The 21,163-nt window shown below is 46.1% G+C and overlaps 1 protein-coding gene across 1 annotated transcript in view; it reads left to right on the forward strand.

The window, feature by feature from the left end:
• Window positions 1–17,384: 17,384 nt before the first annotated feature.
• The window catches only part of PITHD1 (PITH domain containing 1), a 5,097-nt gene continuing 1,318 nt past the window's right edge, over window positions 17,385–21,163 (forward strand). The window contains exons 1-2 of the mRNA XM_085861160.1: window positions 17,385–17,643; window positions 20,163–20,206. Of these exons, the coding sequence (XP_085717286.1) occupies window positions 17,443–17,643; window positions 20,163–20,206 (245 nt within the window). The 5' untranslated portion in view covers window positions 17,385–17,442. The remainder of the gene's footprint in view (window positions 17,644–20,162; window positions 20,207–21,163) is intronic.

A 21,163-nucleotide genomic window follows, 5' to 3' on the forward strand; every position in this document is an offset into this window, starting at 1 on the left:
TTACCGATTAACACGAAACTTTACAAACGTGTTCCAATACCCAGTTGGAAGCAGAATATAAATTTCTGATGTCATAGGTCACATGGTTCGTCAGCCATCTTGGATTGAAAATGAATAAATTTTAAAAATCTTCTTCTCCAGAAAGGCAAGACAGATTAAGCCGAAACTTCACACATATATTCCCCATGAGGTCCTTTCTCAAGTTTGTTAATTTGTTCTTGATTGGTCACATGGTTTGGCGGCCATCTTGAATTTACCTGAAAACCTTCAAACATCTTCTTCTCCAGAACACCTGATCTGATCAAGGGGAAACTTCACACCCCTATTGCACATGAGTAGGGAATACAAGTTTGTTAATTTCTAATTGATAGGTCACATGGTTTGGCAGCCATATTGAATTTAAGAAAAATATTAAATAATGTTTTCTCTGGAACTGCTTAACCTATCGAAGCGAAAATTTGCGTCTGTCATCCTCCATGATATCTGCATACATGGTAAAAATTATGAGGTCACAAGTCACATGGTTTGGCCGCCATCTTAGATTGAAGGATAAATATTAATTCATGTTTACTCTGGAACCACTACTTCTATATATGCGAAACTTCATATTTATAATTTAGGCTACATGTGAAACAAAAGTTTAAAATTTCAACCTGATCGGCCGTGTGGTTTAGCAGCCAGAATTATTTAATTATTTGAATCTGGTCGCCAGCAATAAGGAAATTGAACGCTTTGTGCTGCCCGGTTCGTAACTCGTCTGTTCCGCGCCGTCTCGAAGCAGGCCTGTGTTTGTATCACCATTAAATAATGTTTTCTCTGGCACCGCTTATCCGATAAATGCGAAACTTTGCGACTATGATTTAAGTCTCACGTTGTGTCAGTTGTGTCAAAGGCGGACGGACTGGGTACCCGGTCATCACTGCCAGCAGTTATAAAGTGGCAGTTCTAGTTATTATTATTATTCTTCCGCCGTAAATTTGCAAAATTTCCAAATTTTTTCGCTTTAAATGCCATTTTCTCAGAAATGGTAAGACCAATCGACACAAAATTTTCACCAAATATGTATCTTTTTTGATAGCATACATAATTGATAATTATGACGTCATAGGTCACGTGATACGGGCGCCATCTTGAAAAAACAGATCAACTTTGGACCTCTGTATCTCGGAAACCTTCTAGTGTAAAAAAATTTCGCTTGATACATTTGAACAAGCTCCCTCTCGGGTATACGTGTGATTTTTCGTGACGTCATCAGTGAAGAGGTATCCCAGTAAAAATTCGTCAAGTAGAACGCCACATGGCAAAAATTTGAAATTTCTTGAGCATCATCTACACAAAAATTCATCGTAGAAAAAAATATTTTGACGTCATCAGTGACGTAATTCGGCCGCCATCTTGTTTTTTGTGTTTTTTTAAAAAAATCTTCTTCTCCAGAACGGCTGTGCAGATTGAGGCGAAACTTTACAGGCACATTCCCCTGAGGTCCTCTTTCAAGTTTGTTAATTTGTTGTTGATACGTCACATGGTTTGGCGGCCATCTTGAAAAAACCTTAAAACCTTCAAACATCTTCTTCTCCAGAAGCGCTGGTCCAATGAAGGCGAGATTTCAGAACTATATTCGTGACATGTATGCGATGCAAGTTTGTTAATTTCAAAGTGATAGGTCACATGGTTTGGCCGCCATGTTGGATTTAAGAAAAATATTAAATAATGTTTTCTCTGGCATTTCATAAGCCATCAAAGCGAAAATTTGCAAGTGCCTTCCTCCCTCAAGTCTGCATACATGGTAAAAAATTTTTACCTCAGAAGTCACATGGTTTGGCGGCCATCTTGGATAGAAAAATAGACTTTATCCGATTTACACGAAACTTCACACACTTGTTCGGGTCGACGATGGAAAGCAGATTTTAAATTTATGATATCATAGGTCACAAGGTTCGGCAGCCATCTTGGATTGAAAATGAATAAATTTTAAAAATCTTCTTCTCCAGAAGGGCAAGACAGATGAAGACGAAACTTCACACATATATTCCCCATGAGGTCCTTTCTCAAGTTTGTTAATTTGTTCTTGATCGGTCACATGGTTCGGCGGCCATCTTGAAAAAACCCTAAAACCTTCAAACATCTTCTTCTCCAGAAGCGCTGGTCGGATGAAGGGGAGATTTCAGAACTATATTCGGGACACGTAGGCGATATAAGTTTGTTAATTTCGAATTGATACGTTAGACGGTTTGGCCGCCATCTTGGATTTAAGAAAAATATTAAATAATGTTTTCTCTGGAACCGCTGAACCAAACGAATCGAAAATTTGTAATTATCATCGACCATCGTGTATGCACGCATGGTAAAAATTATGACATCACACGTCACATGGTTTGGCGGCCATCTTGGATAGAAAAACGCACCTTTACCGATTAACACGAAACTTTACAAACGTGTTCCAATACCCAGTTGGAAGCAGAATATAAATTTCTGATGTCATAGGTCACATGGTTCGTCAGCCATCTTGGATTGAAAATGAATAAATTTTAAAAATCTTCTTCTCCAGAAAGGCAAGACAGATTAAGCCGAAACTTCACACATATATTCCCCATGAGGTCCTTTCTCAAGTTTGTTAATTTGTTCTTGATTGGTCACATTGTTTGGCGGCCATCTTGAATTTACCTTAAAACATTCAAACATCTTCTTCTCCAGAACACCTGATCTGATCAAGGGGAAACTTCACACCCCTATTGCACATGAGTAGGGAATACAAGTTTGTTAATTTCTAATTGATAGGTCACATGGTTTGGCAGCCATGTTGAATTTAAGAAAAATATTAAATAATGTTTTCTCTGGAACTGCTTAACCTATCGAAGCGAAAATATGCGTCTGTCATCCTCCATGACATCTGCATACATGGTAAAAAATTATGAGGTCACAAGTCACATGGTTTGGCCGCCATCTTAGATTGAAGGATAAATATTAATTCATGTTTACTCTGGAACCACTACTTCTATATATGCGAAACTTCATATTTATAATTTAGGCTACATGGGAAACAAAAGTTTAAAATTTCAACCTGATCGGCCGTGTGGTTTGGCAGCCAGAATTATTTAATTATTTGAATCTGGTCGCCAGTAATAAGGAAATTGAACGCTTTGTGCTGCCCGGTTCGTAACTCGTCTGTTCCGCGCCGTCTCGAAGCAGGCCTGTGTTTGTATCACCATTAAATAATATTTTCTCTGGCACCGCTTATCCGATAAATGCGAAACTTTGCGACTACGATTTAAGTCTCACGTTGTGTCAGTTGTGTCAAAGGCGGACGGACTGGGTACCCGGTCATCACTGCCAGCAGTTATAAAGTGGCAGTTCTAGTTAGGGTACCCTGTGAGTACAGGGTACCCTATTGTTTTTCTTCTGTTTATTATTATTATTATTATTATTTTTCTTTTTCCGCCGGCATTTTGCACCCTTTTTCGCTTTAAAAACCATTTTCTCTGGGATACTAAGTCCGATCGACACAAAATTTTCACCACAGTATGTATCTTTTTTGATAGCACAATCACGTTATAATTATGACGTCATTGGTCACGTGGTACGGTCGCCATCTTGAAAAAAGCGATAAACTTTGGACATCTGTATCTCGGAAACCGTGCAATGGAAAATTTTTTGCTTGATACATTTTACTAAGCTCCCTATGGGGAACACGTGTGATTTTTCGTGACGTCATAGGTGAAGCGATATTCCAGTGAAAATTCGTCAAGTAGAACGCCATATAGGAAAAATCTGAAAAATTCTGAGCATCATCTACGCCTAAAATTGCTGCGGAAAATGTTTTTCTTGACGTCATCGATGACGTAATTCGGCCGCCATCTTGTTTTTAGTGTTTTTTAAAAAAATCTTCTTCTCCAGAAGGGCTGGACAGATTAAGGCGAAACTTTACAGGTACATTCCCCCTGATGTCCTCTTTCAAGTTTGTTAATTTGTTGTTGATACGTCACATGGTTTGGCGGCCATCTTGAAAAAACCCTAAAACCTTCAAACATCTTCTTCTCCAGAAGCGCTGGTCCCATGAAGGCGAGATTTCACAACTATATTCGGGACATGTATGCGATGCAAGTTTGTTAATTTCAAAGTGATAGGTCACATGGTTTGGCCGCCATGTTGGATTTAAGAAAAATATTAAATAATGTTTTCTCTGGTATTTCATAAGCCATCGAAGCGAAAATTTGCAATTGCCTTCCTCCCTCAAGTCTGCATACATGGTAAAAATTTTTACCTCAGAAGTCACATGGTTTGGCGGCCATCTTGGATAGAAAAATAGACCTTATCCGATTTTCACGAAACTTCACACACTTGTTCGGGTCGACGATGGAAAGCAGAATTTAAATTTATGATATCATAGGTCACAAGGTTCGGCAGCCATCTTGGATTGAAAATGAATAAATTTTAAAAATCTTCTTCTCCAGAAGGGCAAGACAGATTAAGACGAAACTTCACAGATATATTCCCCATGAGATCCTTTCTCAAGTTTGTTAATTTCTTCTTGATCGGTCACATGGTTTGGCGGCCATCTTGAAAAAACCCTAAAACCTTCAAACATCTTCTTCTCCAGAAGCGCTGGTCCACTGAAGGGGAGATTTCAGAACTATATTCGGGAGAGTAAGGCGATATAAGTTTGTTAATTTCGAATTGATAAGTCACATGGTTTGGCCGCCATCTTGGATTTAAGAAAAATATTAAATAATGTTTTCTCTGGAACCGCTTAACCAAACGAATCGAAAATTTGTAATTATCATCGAGAGGGCATTATGCACGCATGATAAAAATTATGACGTCACACGTCACATGGTTTGGCGGCCATCTTGGATAGAAAAACGCACCTTAACCGATTAACACGAAACTTCACAACCGTGTTCCAATACCCAGTTGGAAGCAGAATATAAATTTCTGATGTCATAGGTCACATGGTTCGTCAGCCATCTTGGATTGAAAAACAATATCTTCAAACGTCTTTTTCTCTGAAACGGCTGAACAGATCCAGGCGAAACTCGACCACTATGACCGCCTCTCCTTGACGAATAAAAAGTTCCAACCCCCTTTTGAGGTACGACGCAACGTTTGGCAGCCATATTGGATTGAAGGAAAAATATTAATTAATGTTTACTCTGGTACTACTGCATCAATAAATGTGAAGCATCACCTTTATGGTGCAACAGTCATGCGGAATGAGGGTTTGAAATTTCAACGGGATCGGGCGCAGGGTTTGGCAGCCATGTTGGTTTTAAGAAAAATATTAAATAATGTTTTCTCTGGAACTGCTTAACCTAGCGAAGCGAAAATTTGCACTTATCGTCTACAATTGTGTTTGCACATGTGGTGAAAATTATGACATCAGAAGTCACATGGTTTGGCCGCCATCTTGGATTGAAGGATAAATATTAATTAATGTTTACTCTGGAACCGCTTCCTCTGTATATGCGAAACTTCACATTTATAATTCAGGTGACATGCGAAACAAAAGTTTAAAATTTCAACCTGATCGGTCACGCGGTTTGGGAGCCAGAATTATTTAATTATTTGAATCTAGAAGCCAGTAATAACGAAATTGAACGCTTTGTGCTGCCCGGTTCAGAACTCGTCTGTTCCGCGCCCTCTCGAAGCAGGCCTCTGTTTGTATCACTATTAAATAATGTTTTTCTCTGGCACCGCTTATCCTTTCAATGCGAAACTTTGCGACTGTCATCTGCAGAAAGTCCCATGTTGTATCAAAGGCCGACACGTCTGGGTACCCGGTCATCACTGCCAGCAGTTATAAAGTGGCAGTTCTAGTTAGGGTACCCTGTCAGTACAGGGTACCCTATTGTTTTTCTTCTGTTTATTATTATTTTTCTTTTTCCGCCGGCATTTTGCACCCTTTTTCGCTTTAAAAATCATTTTCTCTGGGATACTAAGTCCGATCGACACAAAATTTTCACCACAGTATGTATCTTTTTTGATAGCACAATCACGTTATAATTATGACGTCATTGGTCATGTGGTGCGGGCGCCATCTTGAAAAAAACGATAAACTTTGGACATCTGTATCTCGGAAACCGTGCAATGGAAAAATTTTTCTCTTGATACATTTTACTAAGCTCCCTATGGGGAACACGTGTGATTTTTCATGACGTCATAGGTGAAGCGATATACCGGTGAAAATTCGTCAAGTAGAACGCCGTATAGGAAAAATCTGAAAAATTCTGAGCATCATCTACGCCTAAAATCACTGACGAAAATGTTTTTCTTGACGTCATCGATGACGTAATTCGGCCGCCATCTTGTTTTTTAGTGTTTATTAAAAAAAAATCTTCTTCTCCAGAAGGGCTGGACAGATTAAGGCGAAACTTTACACGTACATTCCCCCTGATGTTCTCTTTCAAGTTTGTTAATTTGTTGTTGATAGGTCACATGGTTTGGCGGCCATCTTGAAAAAACACTAAAACCTTCAAACATCTTCTTCTCCAGAAGCGCTGGTCCCATGAAGGCGAGATTTCACAACTATATTCGTGACATGTATGCGATGCAAGTTTGTTAATTTCGAAGTGATACGTCACATGGTTTGGCCGCCATGTTGGATTTAAGAAAAATATTAAATAATGTTTTCTCTGGTATTTCATAAGCCATCGAAGCGAAAATTTGCAATTGCCTTCCTCCCTCAAGTCTGCATACATGGTAAAAATTTTTACCTCCAGAAGTCACATGGTTTGGCGGCCATCTTGGATAGAAAAATAGACCTTATCCGATTTTCAAGAAACTTCACACACTTGTTCGGGTCGACGATGGAAAGCAGAATTTAAATTTATGATATCATTGGTCACAAGGTTCGGCAGCCATCTTGGATTGAAAATGAATAAATTTTAAAAATCTTCTTCTCCAGAAGGGCAAGACAGATTAAGACGAAACTTCACACATATATTCCCCATGAGGTCCTTTCTCCAAGTTTGTTAATTTGTTCTTGATCGGTCACATGGTTTGGCGGCCATCTTGAAAAAACCCGAAAACCTTCAAACATCTTCTTCTCCAGAAGCGTTGGCCCAATGAAGGGAGATTTCAGAACTATATTCAGGACAGGAAGGCGATATAGGTTTGTTAATTTAGAATTGATAAGTCGCATGGTTTGGCCGCCATCTTGGATTTAAGAAAAATATTAAATAATGTTTTCTCTGGAACCGCTTAACCAAACGAATCGAAAATTTGTAATTATCATCTACCTTTGTCTGTGCATGCGTGGTAAAAGAATTATGATGTCACACGTCACATGGTTTGGCGGCCATCTTGGATAGAGAAAAACGCACCTTTTCTGATTAACACGAAACTTCAGAAACGTGTTCCAATACCCAGTTGGAAGCAGAATTTAAATTTGTAATGTCATAGGTCACATGGTTCGTCAGCCATCTTGTATTATAAAATAATATCTTTAAACTTATTTTTTTCTGAAAGGACTGAACAGATCAGGCGAAACTCCACCACTATGACCGCCTCTCCATGACGAATAAAAAGTTCTCACCCCCTTTTGAGGTACGACGCAACGTTTGGCAGCCATCGTGGATTGAAGGAAAAATATTAATTAATGTTTACTCTGGAACTACTGCATCAATAAATGTGAAACATCAAGTTTATGGTGGAACGCTCATGCGGAATGAGGGTTTGAAATTTCAACGCGATCGGGCCCAGGGTTTGGCAGCCATGTTGGTTTTAAGAAAAATATTAAATAATGTTTTCTCTGGAACTGCTTAACCTAGCGAAGCGAAAATTTGCGCTTATCGTCTACATTCGTGTTTGCACATGTGTTGAAAATTATGACGTCATAAGTCACATGGTTTGGCCGCCATCTTGGATTGAAGGATAAATATTAATTAATGTTTACTCTGGAACCACTGCTTCTATATATACGAAACTTCACATTTGTAATTTAGCCGACATTCGAAACATGCGTTTAATGTTTCAACCTGATCGGTCATGCGGTATGGCAGCCAGAATTATTTAATTATTTGAATCTGTTCGCCAGTAATAAGGAAATTGAAGCGCTTTGTGCTGCCCGGTTCGTAACTCGTCTGTTCCGCGCCGTCTCGAAGCAGGCCTGTGGTTGTATCACCATTAAATAATGTTTTCTCTGGCACCGCTTATCCGATAAATGCGAAACTTTGCGACTATGATTTAAGTCTCATGTTGTATCAGTTGTGTCAATGGCGGATGGACTGGGTACCCGGTCATCACTGCCAGCAGTTATAAAGTGGCAGTTCTAGTTATTATTATTATTCTTCCGCCGTAAATTTGCAAAATTTCCAAATTTTTTCGCTTTAAATGCCATTTTCTCAGAAATGGTAAGACCAATCGACACAAAATTTTCACCAAATATGTATCTTTTTTGATAGCATACATAATTGATAATTATGACGTCATAGGTCACGTGATACGGGCGCCATCTTGAAAAAACAGATCAACTTTGGACCTCTGTATCTCGGAAACCTTCTAGTGTAAAAAATTTCGCTTGATACATTTGAACAAGCTCCCTCTCGGGTATACGTGTGATTTTTCGTGACGTCATCAGTGAAGAGGTATCCCAGTAAAAATTCGTCAAGTAGAACGCCACATGGCAAAAATTTGAAATTTCTTGAGCATCATCTACACAAAAATTCATCGTAGAAAAAAATATTTTGACGTCATCAGTGACGTAATTCGGCCGCCATCTTGTTTTTTGTGTTTTTTTTAAAAAAATCTTCTTCTCCAGAACGGCTGTGCAGTTTGAGGCGAAACTTTACAGGCACATTCCCCCTGAGGTCCTCTTTCAAGTTTGTTAATTTGTTGTTGATACGTCACATGGTTTGGCGGCCATCTTGAAAAAACCTTAAAACCTTCAAACATCTTCTTCTCCAGAAGCGCTGGTCCAATGAAGGCGAGATTTCAGAACTATATTCGTGACATGTATGCGATGCAAGTTTGTTAATTTCAAAGTGATAGGTCACATGGTTTGGCCGCCATGTTGGATTTAAGAAAAATATTAAATAATGTTTTCTCTGGCATTTCATAAGCCATCAAAGCGAAAATTTGCAAGTGCCTTCCTCCCTCAAGTCTGCATACATGGTAAAAAATTTTTACCTCAGAAGTCACATGGTTTGGCGGCCATCTTGGATAGAAAAATAGACTTTATCCGATTTACACGAAACTTCACACACTTGTTCGGGTCGACGATGGAAAGCAGATTTTAAATTTATGATATCATAGGTCACAAGGTTCGGCAGCCATCTTGGATTGAAAATGAATAAATTTTAAAAATCTTCTTCTCCAGAAGGGCAAGACAGATGAAGACGAAACTTCACACATATATTCCCCATGAGGTCCTTTCTCAAGTTTGTTAATTTGTTCTTGATCGGTCACATGGTTCGGCGGCCATCTTGAAAAAACCCTAAAACCTTCAAACATCTTCTTCTCCAGAAGCGCTGGTCGGATGAAGGGGAGATTTCAGAACTATATTCGGGACACGTAGGCGATATAAGTTTGTTAATTTCGAATTGATACGTTAGACGGTTTGGCCGCCATCTTGGATTTAAGAAAAATATTAAATAATGTTTTCTCTGGAACCGCTGAACCAAACGAATCGAAAATTTGTAATTATCATCGACCATCGTGTATGCACGCATGGTAAAAATTATGACATCACACGTCACATGGTTTGGCGGCCATCTTGGATAGAAAAACGCACCTTTACCGATTAACACGAAACTTTACAAACGTGTTCCAATACCCAGTTGGAAGCAGAATATAAATTTCTGATGTCATAGGTCACATGGTTCGTCAGCCATCTTGGATTGAAAATGAATAAATTTTAAAAATCTTCTTCTCCAGAAAGGCAAGACAGATTAAGCCGAAACTTCACACATATATTCCCCATGAGGTCCTTTCTCAAGTTTGTTAATTTGTTCTTGATTGGTCACATTGTTTGGCGGCCATCTTGAATTTACCTTAAAACATTCAAACATCTTCTTCTCCAGAACACCTGATCTGATCAAGGGGAAACTTCACACCCCTATTGCACATGAGTAGGGAATACAAGTTTGTTAATTTCTAATTGATAGGTCACATGGTTTGGCAGCCATGTTGAATTTAAGAAAAATATTAAATAATGTTTTCTCTGGACCTGCTTAACCTATCGAAGCGAAAATATGCGTCTGTCATCCTCCATGACATCTGCATACATGGTAAAAATTATGAGGTCACAAGTCACATGGTTTGGCCGCCATCTTAGATTGAAGGATAAATATTAATTCATGTTTACTCTGGAACCACTACTTCTATATATGCGAAACTTCATATTTATAATTTAGGCTACATGGGAAACAAAAGTTTAAAATTTCAACCTGATCGGCCGTGTGGTTTGGCAGCCAGAATTATTTAATTATTTGAATCTGGTCGCCAGTAATAAGGAAATTGAACGCTTTGTGCTGCCCGGTTCGTAACTCGTCTGTTCCGCGCCGTCTCGAAGCAGGCCTGTGTTTGTATCACCATTAAATAATGTTTTCTCTGGCACCGCTTATCCGATAAATGCGAAACTTTGCGACTACGATTTAAGTCTCACGTTGTGTCAGTTGTGTCAAAGGCGGACGGACTGGGTACCCGGTCATCACTGCCAGCAGTTATAAAGTGGCAGTTCTAGTTTATATTATAATTTCTGATTTATTGTTTTTCATTTCAGAGTTTTGGTTTGTTTGTTGGATTTGTTGGATTTTCTGATCCTTGCATTCTGTTTCTGGTCTTTTTTGTGCCTCCGCCTATTATGTTTGCAGGTTGTACGCCCGTCCAAACCAATTGCAACCGCTTAACCGATTGACATAAATTTTCCACCATTGGTGCAACTACTCATGGAGAATGTTTGAATGATAATTATGACGTCATAGGTCACGTTGTGTGGCAGCCATGTTGGAAAAACAGGAAAAACTTTGGACTTCTGTACTGCTGAAACCGCTGCATGGGAAAAATTGAAACTTGGAACATGTGATGTAATCTTCATGGGGAATAAGTGTTTTTTTTTTTTATGTTGTCATAGGTGGCTTCGTTATGACATCGTAATTGCATATGCAGAACACTTTGTCCGATCAGTATGAAAAATTTTGAGGGTCATATAGGGCTAAATTGTATGGGCGAAAAAAAAATTGATGAGGTCATCGGTCACCCTGTTTGGCAGCCGTATTGTTTTTAACATAAAAACCTTCAAAAATCGTCTGCACCGAAACAGCTCGAGGCAAATGTTTACAGGTAAGATCGTCTATCCATGAGGAAGAAAAAGTTCTCCACCTATGACATCATCGGTCACATGGTTTGGCAGCTATGATTTTTTTGAACAATAAACCTTTAAAAACCTTCTCCACAACGGCTTGACAGATCGAGGGGAAACTTCACCTGCATGTTCCCCAAACCTTGGGGGTACCAGGGTGTTCACGAATCATCAACAGGTCATATGGTCTGGCAGCCATATTGGATTGAACAAAAATCTGTTTTTTTTTTTAAATTCTTTCTCTTGAACTGCTTCATCAATTGAAGTGAAATGTCACAATTATGATTCAGTAGTCATGGTGAATATATTGTTGCGTATTCGTGCCCGCCGGCGTGCGAACGGCCACGTAACTCGAATCGCGGCACGTCGCCCACCGGACGGACAAGTCAGTCGTGACCCTCTCGGAACAACGCCGGGAGCTAGTCACGGATGGGGGTTTAACCTCACCACAATCGTGCCAATTGCCCACCCGCGAAGGATAGGGTTGCTCGCCAAATTCGATCTACCTAAGTACCTGCGCGAGTGGTCGACTGGGCGATCATACCACGCCACAGGCCGACTCCGGACACGAACCGCTTAAGCGGTCCGTTCCGTGCTACAGTGATAACCGAGCGGTGTTATCGTCGGCCTTGACGGTTCCGATGAATTACCGGGATGTTGAACCCACTACGAACCCCTTACGTGATGCAAGATGGAAAGTCAAACAAAGGAAAGGCGATTTATCAGCGAAACGGGGAACAAGTTCACACAAGCACGTTTAATTGCACACGCAGACCAGCACGGAAGGCACGTATTTACAGTCACAATAATAATGCACAGAGAAAGCAAAGAAAGAAATGGCACGTATACACAATCACAGGCAAAAGAGATGTCCCGACTAAACCCGACACACGGCAACACTTAACCAGTTTTACTTGAAGGACAGGCACCACCCACAGTCATTTACACAAACCCAAAGGAAAAGAGAAAGTTGCGACTTCCCTGCACGCGTCGTCCAGCGTCGCGTCCTTGACCTCGAATCTGAGCCTCCCCCGATGTGGTCTGCGACTCGCACCTCGCGCCAGCACGTGTAGCCGCTCCGCGCCACGAACGGGGCTTCCGGCACCTGACAGAAGGCTCGCCCTCTCCCGCTGTAGACGGCGACAGGGCCCAGGACAAGGATGCGCCGACTCGACTCCCTCCAGCTGGACTCGTAGGAGAACTCTCTGAAGAACGAACCAACAACAGCAACAACCACACGCAGACGAGCGAAGAGGAAGAGGAGGAGGAAGTGAGTGGAGGAAGAGCAAGAGGAAGAGAGATAGAACGCGCCCCGCCCGTGTCCGTCTTTTATAGCGCAGGGCTCCGCCCTTCACTCCGCCCCTGTTTTCGGCTCCACCCTCCTTCAAGGAGGTTCTCGAAAAGGGGCGTTCCCTCAGCCCGACCGCCTCACGCTGTTCATTCACCAATCGGCGGCGAGCTGCCCTTCCCCCTTCCCTCACACCAAGCGCGGGGAAGAATGGCGGGAAAAGCCCACTAGCATCGTTGGCGGTTTTTGTTTGTTTGAAATAAAAGATAGAGAAAGAAAAACGACTAACTGAAGGATCGCAGCCCGAATGGATCACATAAATTCCCTCTATACAACGGGTTTGGGCTAACTACACATGTACCTACAGAGATATCTCACCTGAGGGCCCTTTATGGTGTCATGCGAATTTCCACAGCCGTAACAATATGTTTTAAATTTCAATGCATGGTCTGGCAGCTAGAATTATTTAATAATTTTGAATCTGGGTTCAGGGATTTAAATCGAACTTGGTACACGTACGTATAATGATGTAATAATGTGGGTGGAGGAATATCTGGTGATGTCGCCATGTTGAAGATTGCCCTTCTCGTTTGTTTCTGTTGTTAACCTCCGCCATCGAAGATGGACGGAGGTTACTGTTTTCACCCGTCTGTTTGCTTGTTTGTTTGTTTGTGAACAGTATTATGGAAAAACTCCTGGACGGATTTCGACGAAACTTGGTGGGGGGATTAGGTATGGTCCTAGGATCATGCCATTACATTTTTGGAATTGATCTAAAGTCCAATATGGCCGCTATGGCGGGCATTTTGAAAAAAAGATTTGAATTTTTGTTTTTGCATTTCTACATGTTTTAAGTGATTTCCAACCAAAAAAAAAATTGTCAGAGAAAAAAAAATTTGCAACTTTTTTTCAAAAATTTCGATTTTATTTGAAAAATATTTGAATTGTTTTTTTTGCATTTCTACATGTTTTAAGTGATTTCCAACCCCCCCCAAAATTTTGTTCGAGAAAAAAAAAATTAGAAATTTTGCAACTTTTTTTCAAAAAAATTTCGATTTTTTTTTTTGGGGCATTTCTACATGCGCGTCGATCTAGTTTAGTTTATTCAATCGTGATTCAGTAGAGTCTGATCCGTTTTGACCGACAATGAATGGGATATCAGGTTCACTTAAGTGACTCAGCAGTATTGACGGCGGATGTTTTGCACTCTACCGAGTGCTCCCCCTCTAGTTGAGTTTGTTTTGTGGAGATTGTTTTTCAATTCTTTTTTTTTTTTAACAAAAAGGGCCAAGGACATAAACCTCAGTGACTTTAAAAGAGGAGTGATTGTTGGCGCACGTTTGGCAAGAGCTTCAGTGACAAAGACATCCACCACCACAACCACATCTCCCACCCACTACCACGACACTACATCCCCTACAACCATCACCACTTTGTCCCCCACACACCATTTCCACCACATTTCCCCCCACCCAATACCTTGTCGCCCACCCACCACCACCGCCACCACCACCAACCTTGTCCCCCACCCCCCACCAACCTTGTCCCCCACCCACCACCACCACCACCACCAACCACCCCACCCACCACCACCACCAACCACCCCACCCACCACCACCAGCCACCACCAACCTTGTCCCCCACCACCAACCTTGTCCCCCACCCACCCCCACCAACATTGTCCCCCACCCACCCCCACCAACCTTGCCCACCACCAACTTGTCCACCACCCACCCCCACCAACATTGTCCCCCACCCACCCCCACCAACATTGTCCCCCACCCACCCCCACCAACCTTGCCCACCACCAACTTGTCCACCACCAACCTTGTCTTCTACCCACCCCAACACCAACACCAACCTTCAGCCCCACCAACCTTGTCCCCCACCCACCCCCACCACCAGCCTTGTCCCCTACCCACCCCCACCACCAACCTTCAGCCCCACCAAACCTTGTCCCCTACCCACCCCCACCACCAACCTTGTCTCCGACCCACCCCAACACCAACTTTGTCCCCCACCCACCCCCACCACCAACATTGTCCCCCACCCACCCCCACCACCAACATTGTCCCCCACCCACCCCCACCAACCTTGCCCACCACCAACTTGTCCCCCACCCACCCCCACCACCAACCTTGTCTTCTACCCACCCCAACACCAACCTTCAGCCCCACCAACCTTGTCCCCCACCCACCCCCACCACCAGCCTTGTCCCCTACCCACCCCCACCACCAACCTTGTCTCCGACCCACCCCCAACACCAACCTTGTCCCCACCCACCCCCACCACCAACGTTGTCCCCCACCAACCTTGCCCACCACCAACTTATCCCCCACCCACCCCCACCACCAACCTTGTCTTCTACCCACCCCCAACCTTCAGCCCCACCAACCTTGTCCCCCACCCATCCCCACCATCAACCTTGTCTCCTACCCACCCCCAACACCAACCTTAAGCCCCACCAACCTTGTCCCCCACCCACCCCACCACCAACCTTGTCTTCTACCCACCCCCAACACCAACCTTGTCCCCTACCCACCCCCACCACCAACCTTCAGCCCCACCAACCTGTGTCCCCCACCCACCCCCACCACCAGCCTTGTCCCCCACCCACCCCCAACCTTCAGCCCCACCAACCTTGTCCCCCACCCACCCCCACCACCACCAACCTTGTCCCCCACCAACCTTGTCCCCCACCACCAACATTGTCCCCCACCCACCCCCACCAACCTTGCCCACCACCAACCTTGTCCCCCACCCACCCCCACCACCAACCTTGTCTTCTACCCACCCCCAACACCAACCTTGTCCCCTACCCACCCCCAAACTTCAGCCCCACCAACCTTGTCCCCCACCACCCCCACCACCAGCCTTGTCCCCCACCAACCTTGTCCCCCACCACCAACATTGTCCCCCACCCACCCCCACCAACCTTGCCCACCACCAACCTTGTCCCCCACCCACCCCCACCACCAACCTTGTCTTCTACCCACCCCCAACACCAACCTTGTCCCCTACCCACCCCCAAACTTCAGCCCCACCAACCTTGTCCCCCACCACCCCCACCACCAGCCTTGTCCCCCCACCCACCCCCAACCTTCAGCCCCACCAACCTTGTCCCCACCCCCACCACCAACCTTGTCCCCACCCACCCCCACCACCAGCCTTGTCCCCCACCCACCCCTACCACCAGCCTTGTCCCCCACCCACCCCTACCACCAGCCTTGTCCCCCCCCACCCCCACCACCAGCCTTGTCCCCCACCCACCCCTACCACCAGCCTTGTCCCCCACCCACCCCTACCACCAGCCTTGTCCCCCACCCACCCCTACCACCAGCCTTGTCCCCCACCCACCCCTACCACCAGCCTTGTCCCCCACCCACCCCTACCACCAGCCTTGTCCCCCACCCACCCCCACCAGCCTTGTCCCCCACCCACCCCTACCACCAGCCTTGTCCCCACCCACCCCCACCAGCCTTGTCCCCCACCCACCCCCACCACCAGCCTTGTCCCCACCCACCCCCACCACCAGCCTTGTCCCCCACCCACCCCCACCAACAGCCTTGTCCCCCACCCACCCCCACCAACAGCCTTGTCCCCACCCACCCCCACCAACAGCCTTGTCCCCACCCACCCCCACCAACAGCCTTGTCCCCCACCCACCCCCACCAACAGCCTTGTCCCCCACCCACCCCCACCACCAACCTTGTCCCCCACCCACCCACCCACCCCCACCACCAACCTTGTCCCCCACCCACCCACCCCCACCACCAACCTTGTCACCCACCCACCCACCCCCACTACCAGCCTTGTCCCCCACCCCCACCAACCCACCCCCACCACCAGCCTTGTCCCCCACCCACCCCCACCAGCCTTGTCCCCCACCCACCCCCACCCCCAGCCTTGTTCCCCACCCACCCCCACCACCAGCCTTGTTCCCCACCCACCCCCACCACCAGCCTTGTCCACCACCAGCCTTGTCCCCACCACCACCAACCTTGTCCCCCACCCACCCCCACCACCAGCCTTGTCCCCCACCAGCCTTGTCCCCCACCAGCCTTGTCCCCCCCCCCCCCCCCCCCCCCACCCTCACCCCCCCCCACCTTGTCCCCTACCCACCCCCACTACCAACCTTGTCTCCGACCCACCCCCACCACCAACCTTGTCTCCGACCCACCCCCACCACCAACCTTCTACCCCATCAACCTTGTCCCCTACCCACCACCACCATCACTTTGTGTCACCTCTACCACCATAATCGTCACCTTGTGTTCCCTCCACCACCGAGTGTCAACCATCGTCTCTCCCAATGTTACATTTCATCCTTCCCGGCTTCACTGACGGATTGACCTCAACCTGTGAGTACGTGGTAAATAGATGGGATGGTTTTATTTAAAATTTGTGGTAATTTATCGCCACGCCAACAAAGTGAGGGGCGGGGCCTAACTCAGCCGTCCTCCGCTTTGATTCGTTGAATTTCTGTGTAAAAAGTAAATTTCGCACCCGACGACGCGACACAACATCGTTAATACAGAACACCTAAACATCCGACAAACACGTCCGTCACAGTAAGTGTGCCAGATTACATTTCAAATTCATGTTTTTAAATGGTGGGAAGACCTAAAAAACAACCACAACCGGAAAACCTAAAAAATTCAACCACAACCAGAACACCTAAAAAAACAACTACAACCGGAAAACCTAAAAAAAACAACCACAACCGGAAAACATAAAAAAACAACTACAACCGGAAAACCTAAAAAAAACAACCACAACCGGAAAACCTAAAAAAAACAACCACAACCGGAAAACCTAAAAAAAAACAACCACAAGCCGCGACGGCAGGACGATCAAAATGGCGGGACATGGGCACAGTCACGGAGGGGGCGGTTGCAGTTGTGGTGGAAACGAAGGTTCTGAAGGGACGGGACCGGGAGGAGGGTTTGGCCTCTATTTGCGGATCGACAAGGACAACGTGGAGTGTCTGAACGAGGCGCGAGAGGGCAGCGGACAGGAGGTGCTGCGGGCGTGGGATGAACGGACCGACAGAAGCAAGGCGAGTTCGGACCCCCCTCCCCCCCCCCCCCAGATCGACCTTTAACCTTTGAGTTGATCGATTTGGTGAGACGTCACGAGTTGTGTAAACGTCATCTACCCCTTGTGACTTGCTCTTCGAGCGATCTCCTCTTGTTTGGTCGTTGATCTTCCTCCATCCGCACCAGATGCCCCCACTGCCCACCTGAGCCTCCCCCTTTCCTTGTACTCCCGTCAAACTCCTCCGTACACAGATCTCCATCAGCTTCATTCATTCATTCACTTACTTCCTTACTTGGTGAAGGCTCGTGGAGGAGCTTGGACACAGAACACGTCGGGACATGACATTAAGGGGAAACGCCAACAGCAGGGTCGAGGAAGAAGGTCCATGGCAACGGACAAACGAGGGACGTAGGTAACGACGAGGGGTAAGGGAGAACGCAAGGGGTGGACAATGTGGATGTGCATCTTTCACCTTCCTCTGTGCGTTCGCATCTGCTTGTATCCTCCTCCATGCCTCGACCCATGAAGGACCATCCTCCGTTACCATTCCACCAAGGTACACAGATCTATTCACCTGTGTAATCTCCTTCCCTCCAACCTGATGGTCATGTCCTGTCTGTCTGTCTCTCTCATCCTGTCCTGTCCGGCCCATATCACCTCCATGTTCTCCAGTCTCGTCCTCGGTCCATAGTTATCGAACACTACCTTCCGCTCGAGCACTACTTGCATGATCTGTTTGTTCTCCGCAACAATCACCATATCATAATGCGTAGTCTTTCACGGTGACCTTCTTGCTGACCGGTGGCCTTACCGTAAATGAACGTCGGTGGGTTGATTGCGCTTCCTTTCCTCAATCAGATGTTGGAATTCAGAATTTCTCCAACATTCAGGATCCAACCAAAAGTTTCCTTTTGTTCTCTCGTACATGCCTTCCACCACCCTAACTCGTCCTTCCGTCACTTCCATCCACCTTCAGTGTTGTCCTGATCATCCCTCTCGGGCTGACGTATGCCATCTCAATGTCCACAAATTGTAGTGCCACCTCCCCTCGCACTTCTGACCTCTTTACCAACTGTCTCGGTGTAAACATGCCGTCTGGTGTCCCTCTTCCATTTCTGAACACCGATCCTGCTCCACACACTTGTGTATCCTGCAATCCAGAATCCTCTCTGGTGGCCTCGTACCCTTACATAGAGACGTCATGCAAAACACGTAGACAGATTTCAAGGCAACGATTGAAGGGATTGAGGAGAGGGGGCAATGCGGGGTTCAGACACATGCCACAGGGAGGTACCACGATTATCATCTCCTGAACAAACTCCTTGTATGTAGGTTTGTGCTGTGTTGCGACGTGCTTTTTCACAATTGCCTTGCAGTCCTTGATCTTCCACGGCTGTTGCTTCATAATCAACAGATCCAATTGCGTCTTGTGCTGTCCACTCCAATGTGTAATGTCGTGACTTTCCCGCTTCTGGAAGAATAAACCGGCTCCGGCTAAATACTTTCTCACCTCCAGATCGACTCCACAACTTCCACTTACGTGTTGAAGTCTCCAACGGCGCACAGCATTAACCTCCAGCTCAACCATCACAATCATTCTCTCCGATGCATCCCTGAACTCCTGCTTCTCGACTTCGGTCCTTCCCTTCTGTGGCCCAAACACAGACGTGGCACTCGTTAGTTGTTGACCTGTCATTAACTATCCATCCCTCCCATCTTTGCACTCTGAACACCTCCTTGGTTATCCCTTCCGATTCAATAATCCCAACTCTGTTGCTACTTCCGTCTACTGCGGGTAACAGCTTTCCACTTGGTCTCTTGAACACGCATCGCCTCCAGCCTTCTTCTCGACATCGTTTCCATTACCGCAACACCTCTCCCCTCCTCCGTTCCCACGCTCAGACTACCTAGCCAGACTTCAATCTGGATCGCTGCCGGCCTGACAATCCCTCTGGACTTTGCTGACTTCTTGCCGTGGCCAAGGAAAGCGGCTCGTCATCAATCCCGGACGTGGTAACACATGTCGACCTTGCAGAGCGAGTCCCATCACTCGATGATTGGTTGTTTTTATTTATTTATTATTTTCATTTCCAATCAGAAGCTCCATTAAAGTGCTTTTAGTGTTGTTGTTGTTTTTTTTTAATTTAAAATCATGATTCGATTTTTCTTGCTTCACGCTTCACATTTCCATTTAAATGCTTAAAGGAGTTTATTTGGCTTTGGCAAAATGGACAATCACCGTCAAATGAATGTTCGATTAACGCTCAATTGAGATGGTTTGCTGAACGCTGGTTGCGTCATAAAGTGAAATGAAACATTAAGTTTTTCCGAGTCTTCAAATTCCGATTTTGTCGTTTGCTCTAAAAAAAGTTTTTTTGTTTAATCCATTGCACTTTTTGGGGGGTAAATGTGTATATTTTGGGGGGTAAAGTGGATAAATCAAGAATTTTTGGATTTGTACCGCACAAGTTGCACATTTTGAGACAGGATAGAACTCTGTTAACTCTTTACTCTCAAAATCCTGGCTGTTGTCTGCAGTACGTGGAGAGCGATGTGGATCAGGAGCTGCTCTTCAACATTCCGTGAGTTAAGGGAGGGAAGGTTGGGTCCGGAAGGGAAAGGGGGTTCGGCTTGGAAGGGAGGGTTGGGTCTCGGAAGGGAGGTTTGCGTCTGGAAGGGAGAGAGGGGGAGTGGGTCTGGAAGGGAGAGAGGGGGAGTGGGTCTGGAAGGGAGAGAGGGGGAGTGGGTCTGGAAGGGAGAGAGGGGAGTGGGTCTGGAAGGAGAGAGAGGGGAGTGGGTCTGGAAGGGAGAGAGGGGAGTGGGTCTGGAAGGGAGAGAGAGGGGAGTGGGTCTGGAAGGGAGAGAGGGGAGTGGGTCTGGAAGGGAGAGAGGGGAGTGGGTCTGGAAGGAGAGAGGGGGAGTGGGTCTGGAAGGGAGAGAGGGGAGTGGGTCTGGAAGGGAGAGAGGGGAGTGGGTCTGGAAGGAGAGAGGGGAGTGGGTCTGGAAGGGAGAGAGGGGAGTGGGTCTGGAAGGGAGAGAGGGGGAGTGGGTCTGGAAGGGGAAGAGGGAGGGAAGTGGGTCCGGATGGGGGAGAGGGAGGGAAGTGGGTCGAGATGGGGGAGGCGAGGGGAAGTTGGTCTGGATGGGCGAGAGGAGGAGGGAAGTGGGTCTGGATGGGGAGAGGGGGAGGGGAAGTGGGTCTGGATGGGGAGAGGGGAGGGGAAGTGGGTCTGGATGGGGAGAGGGAGGGGAAGTGGGTCTGGATGGGGAGAGGGGAGGGAAGTTGGTCTGGATGGGCGAGAGGGGAGGAAGTTGGTCTGGATGGGCGAGAGGGGAGGGAAGTTGGTCTGGATGGGCGAGAGGGGAGGGAAGTGGGTCTGGATGGGGAGAGGGGAGGAAGTGGGTCTGGATGGGGAGAGGGGAGGAACTGGGTCTGGATGGGGAGAGGGGAGGAAGTGGGTCTGGATGGGGAGAGGGGAGGGAAGTGGGTCTGGATGGGGAGAGGGGAGGGGAAGTGGGTCTGGATGGGGAGAGGGGAG

This window comes from Eptatretus burgeri, chromosome 17 (assembly GCF_056783735.1).
Source record: "Eptatretus burgeri isolate ZD-2024b chromosome 17, Ebu_testis_v1, whole genome shotgun sequence".
NCBI classification, from domain to species: domain Eukaryota; kingdom Metazoa; phylum Chordata; class Myxini; order Myxiniformes; family Myxinidae; genus Eptatretus; species Eptatretus burgeri.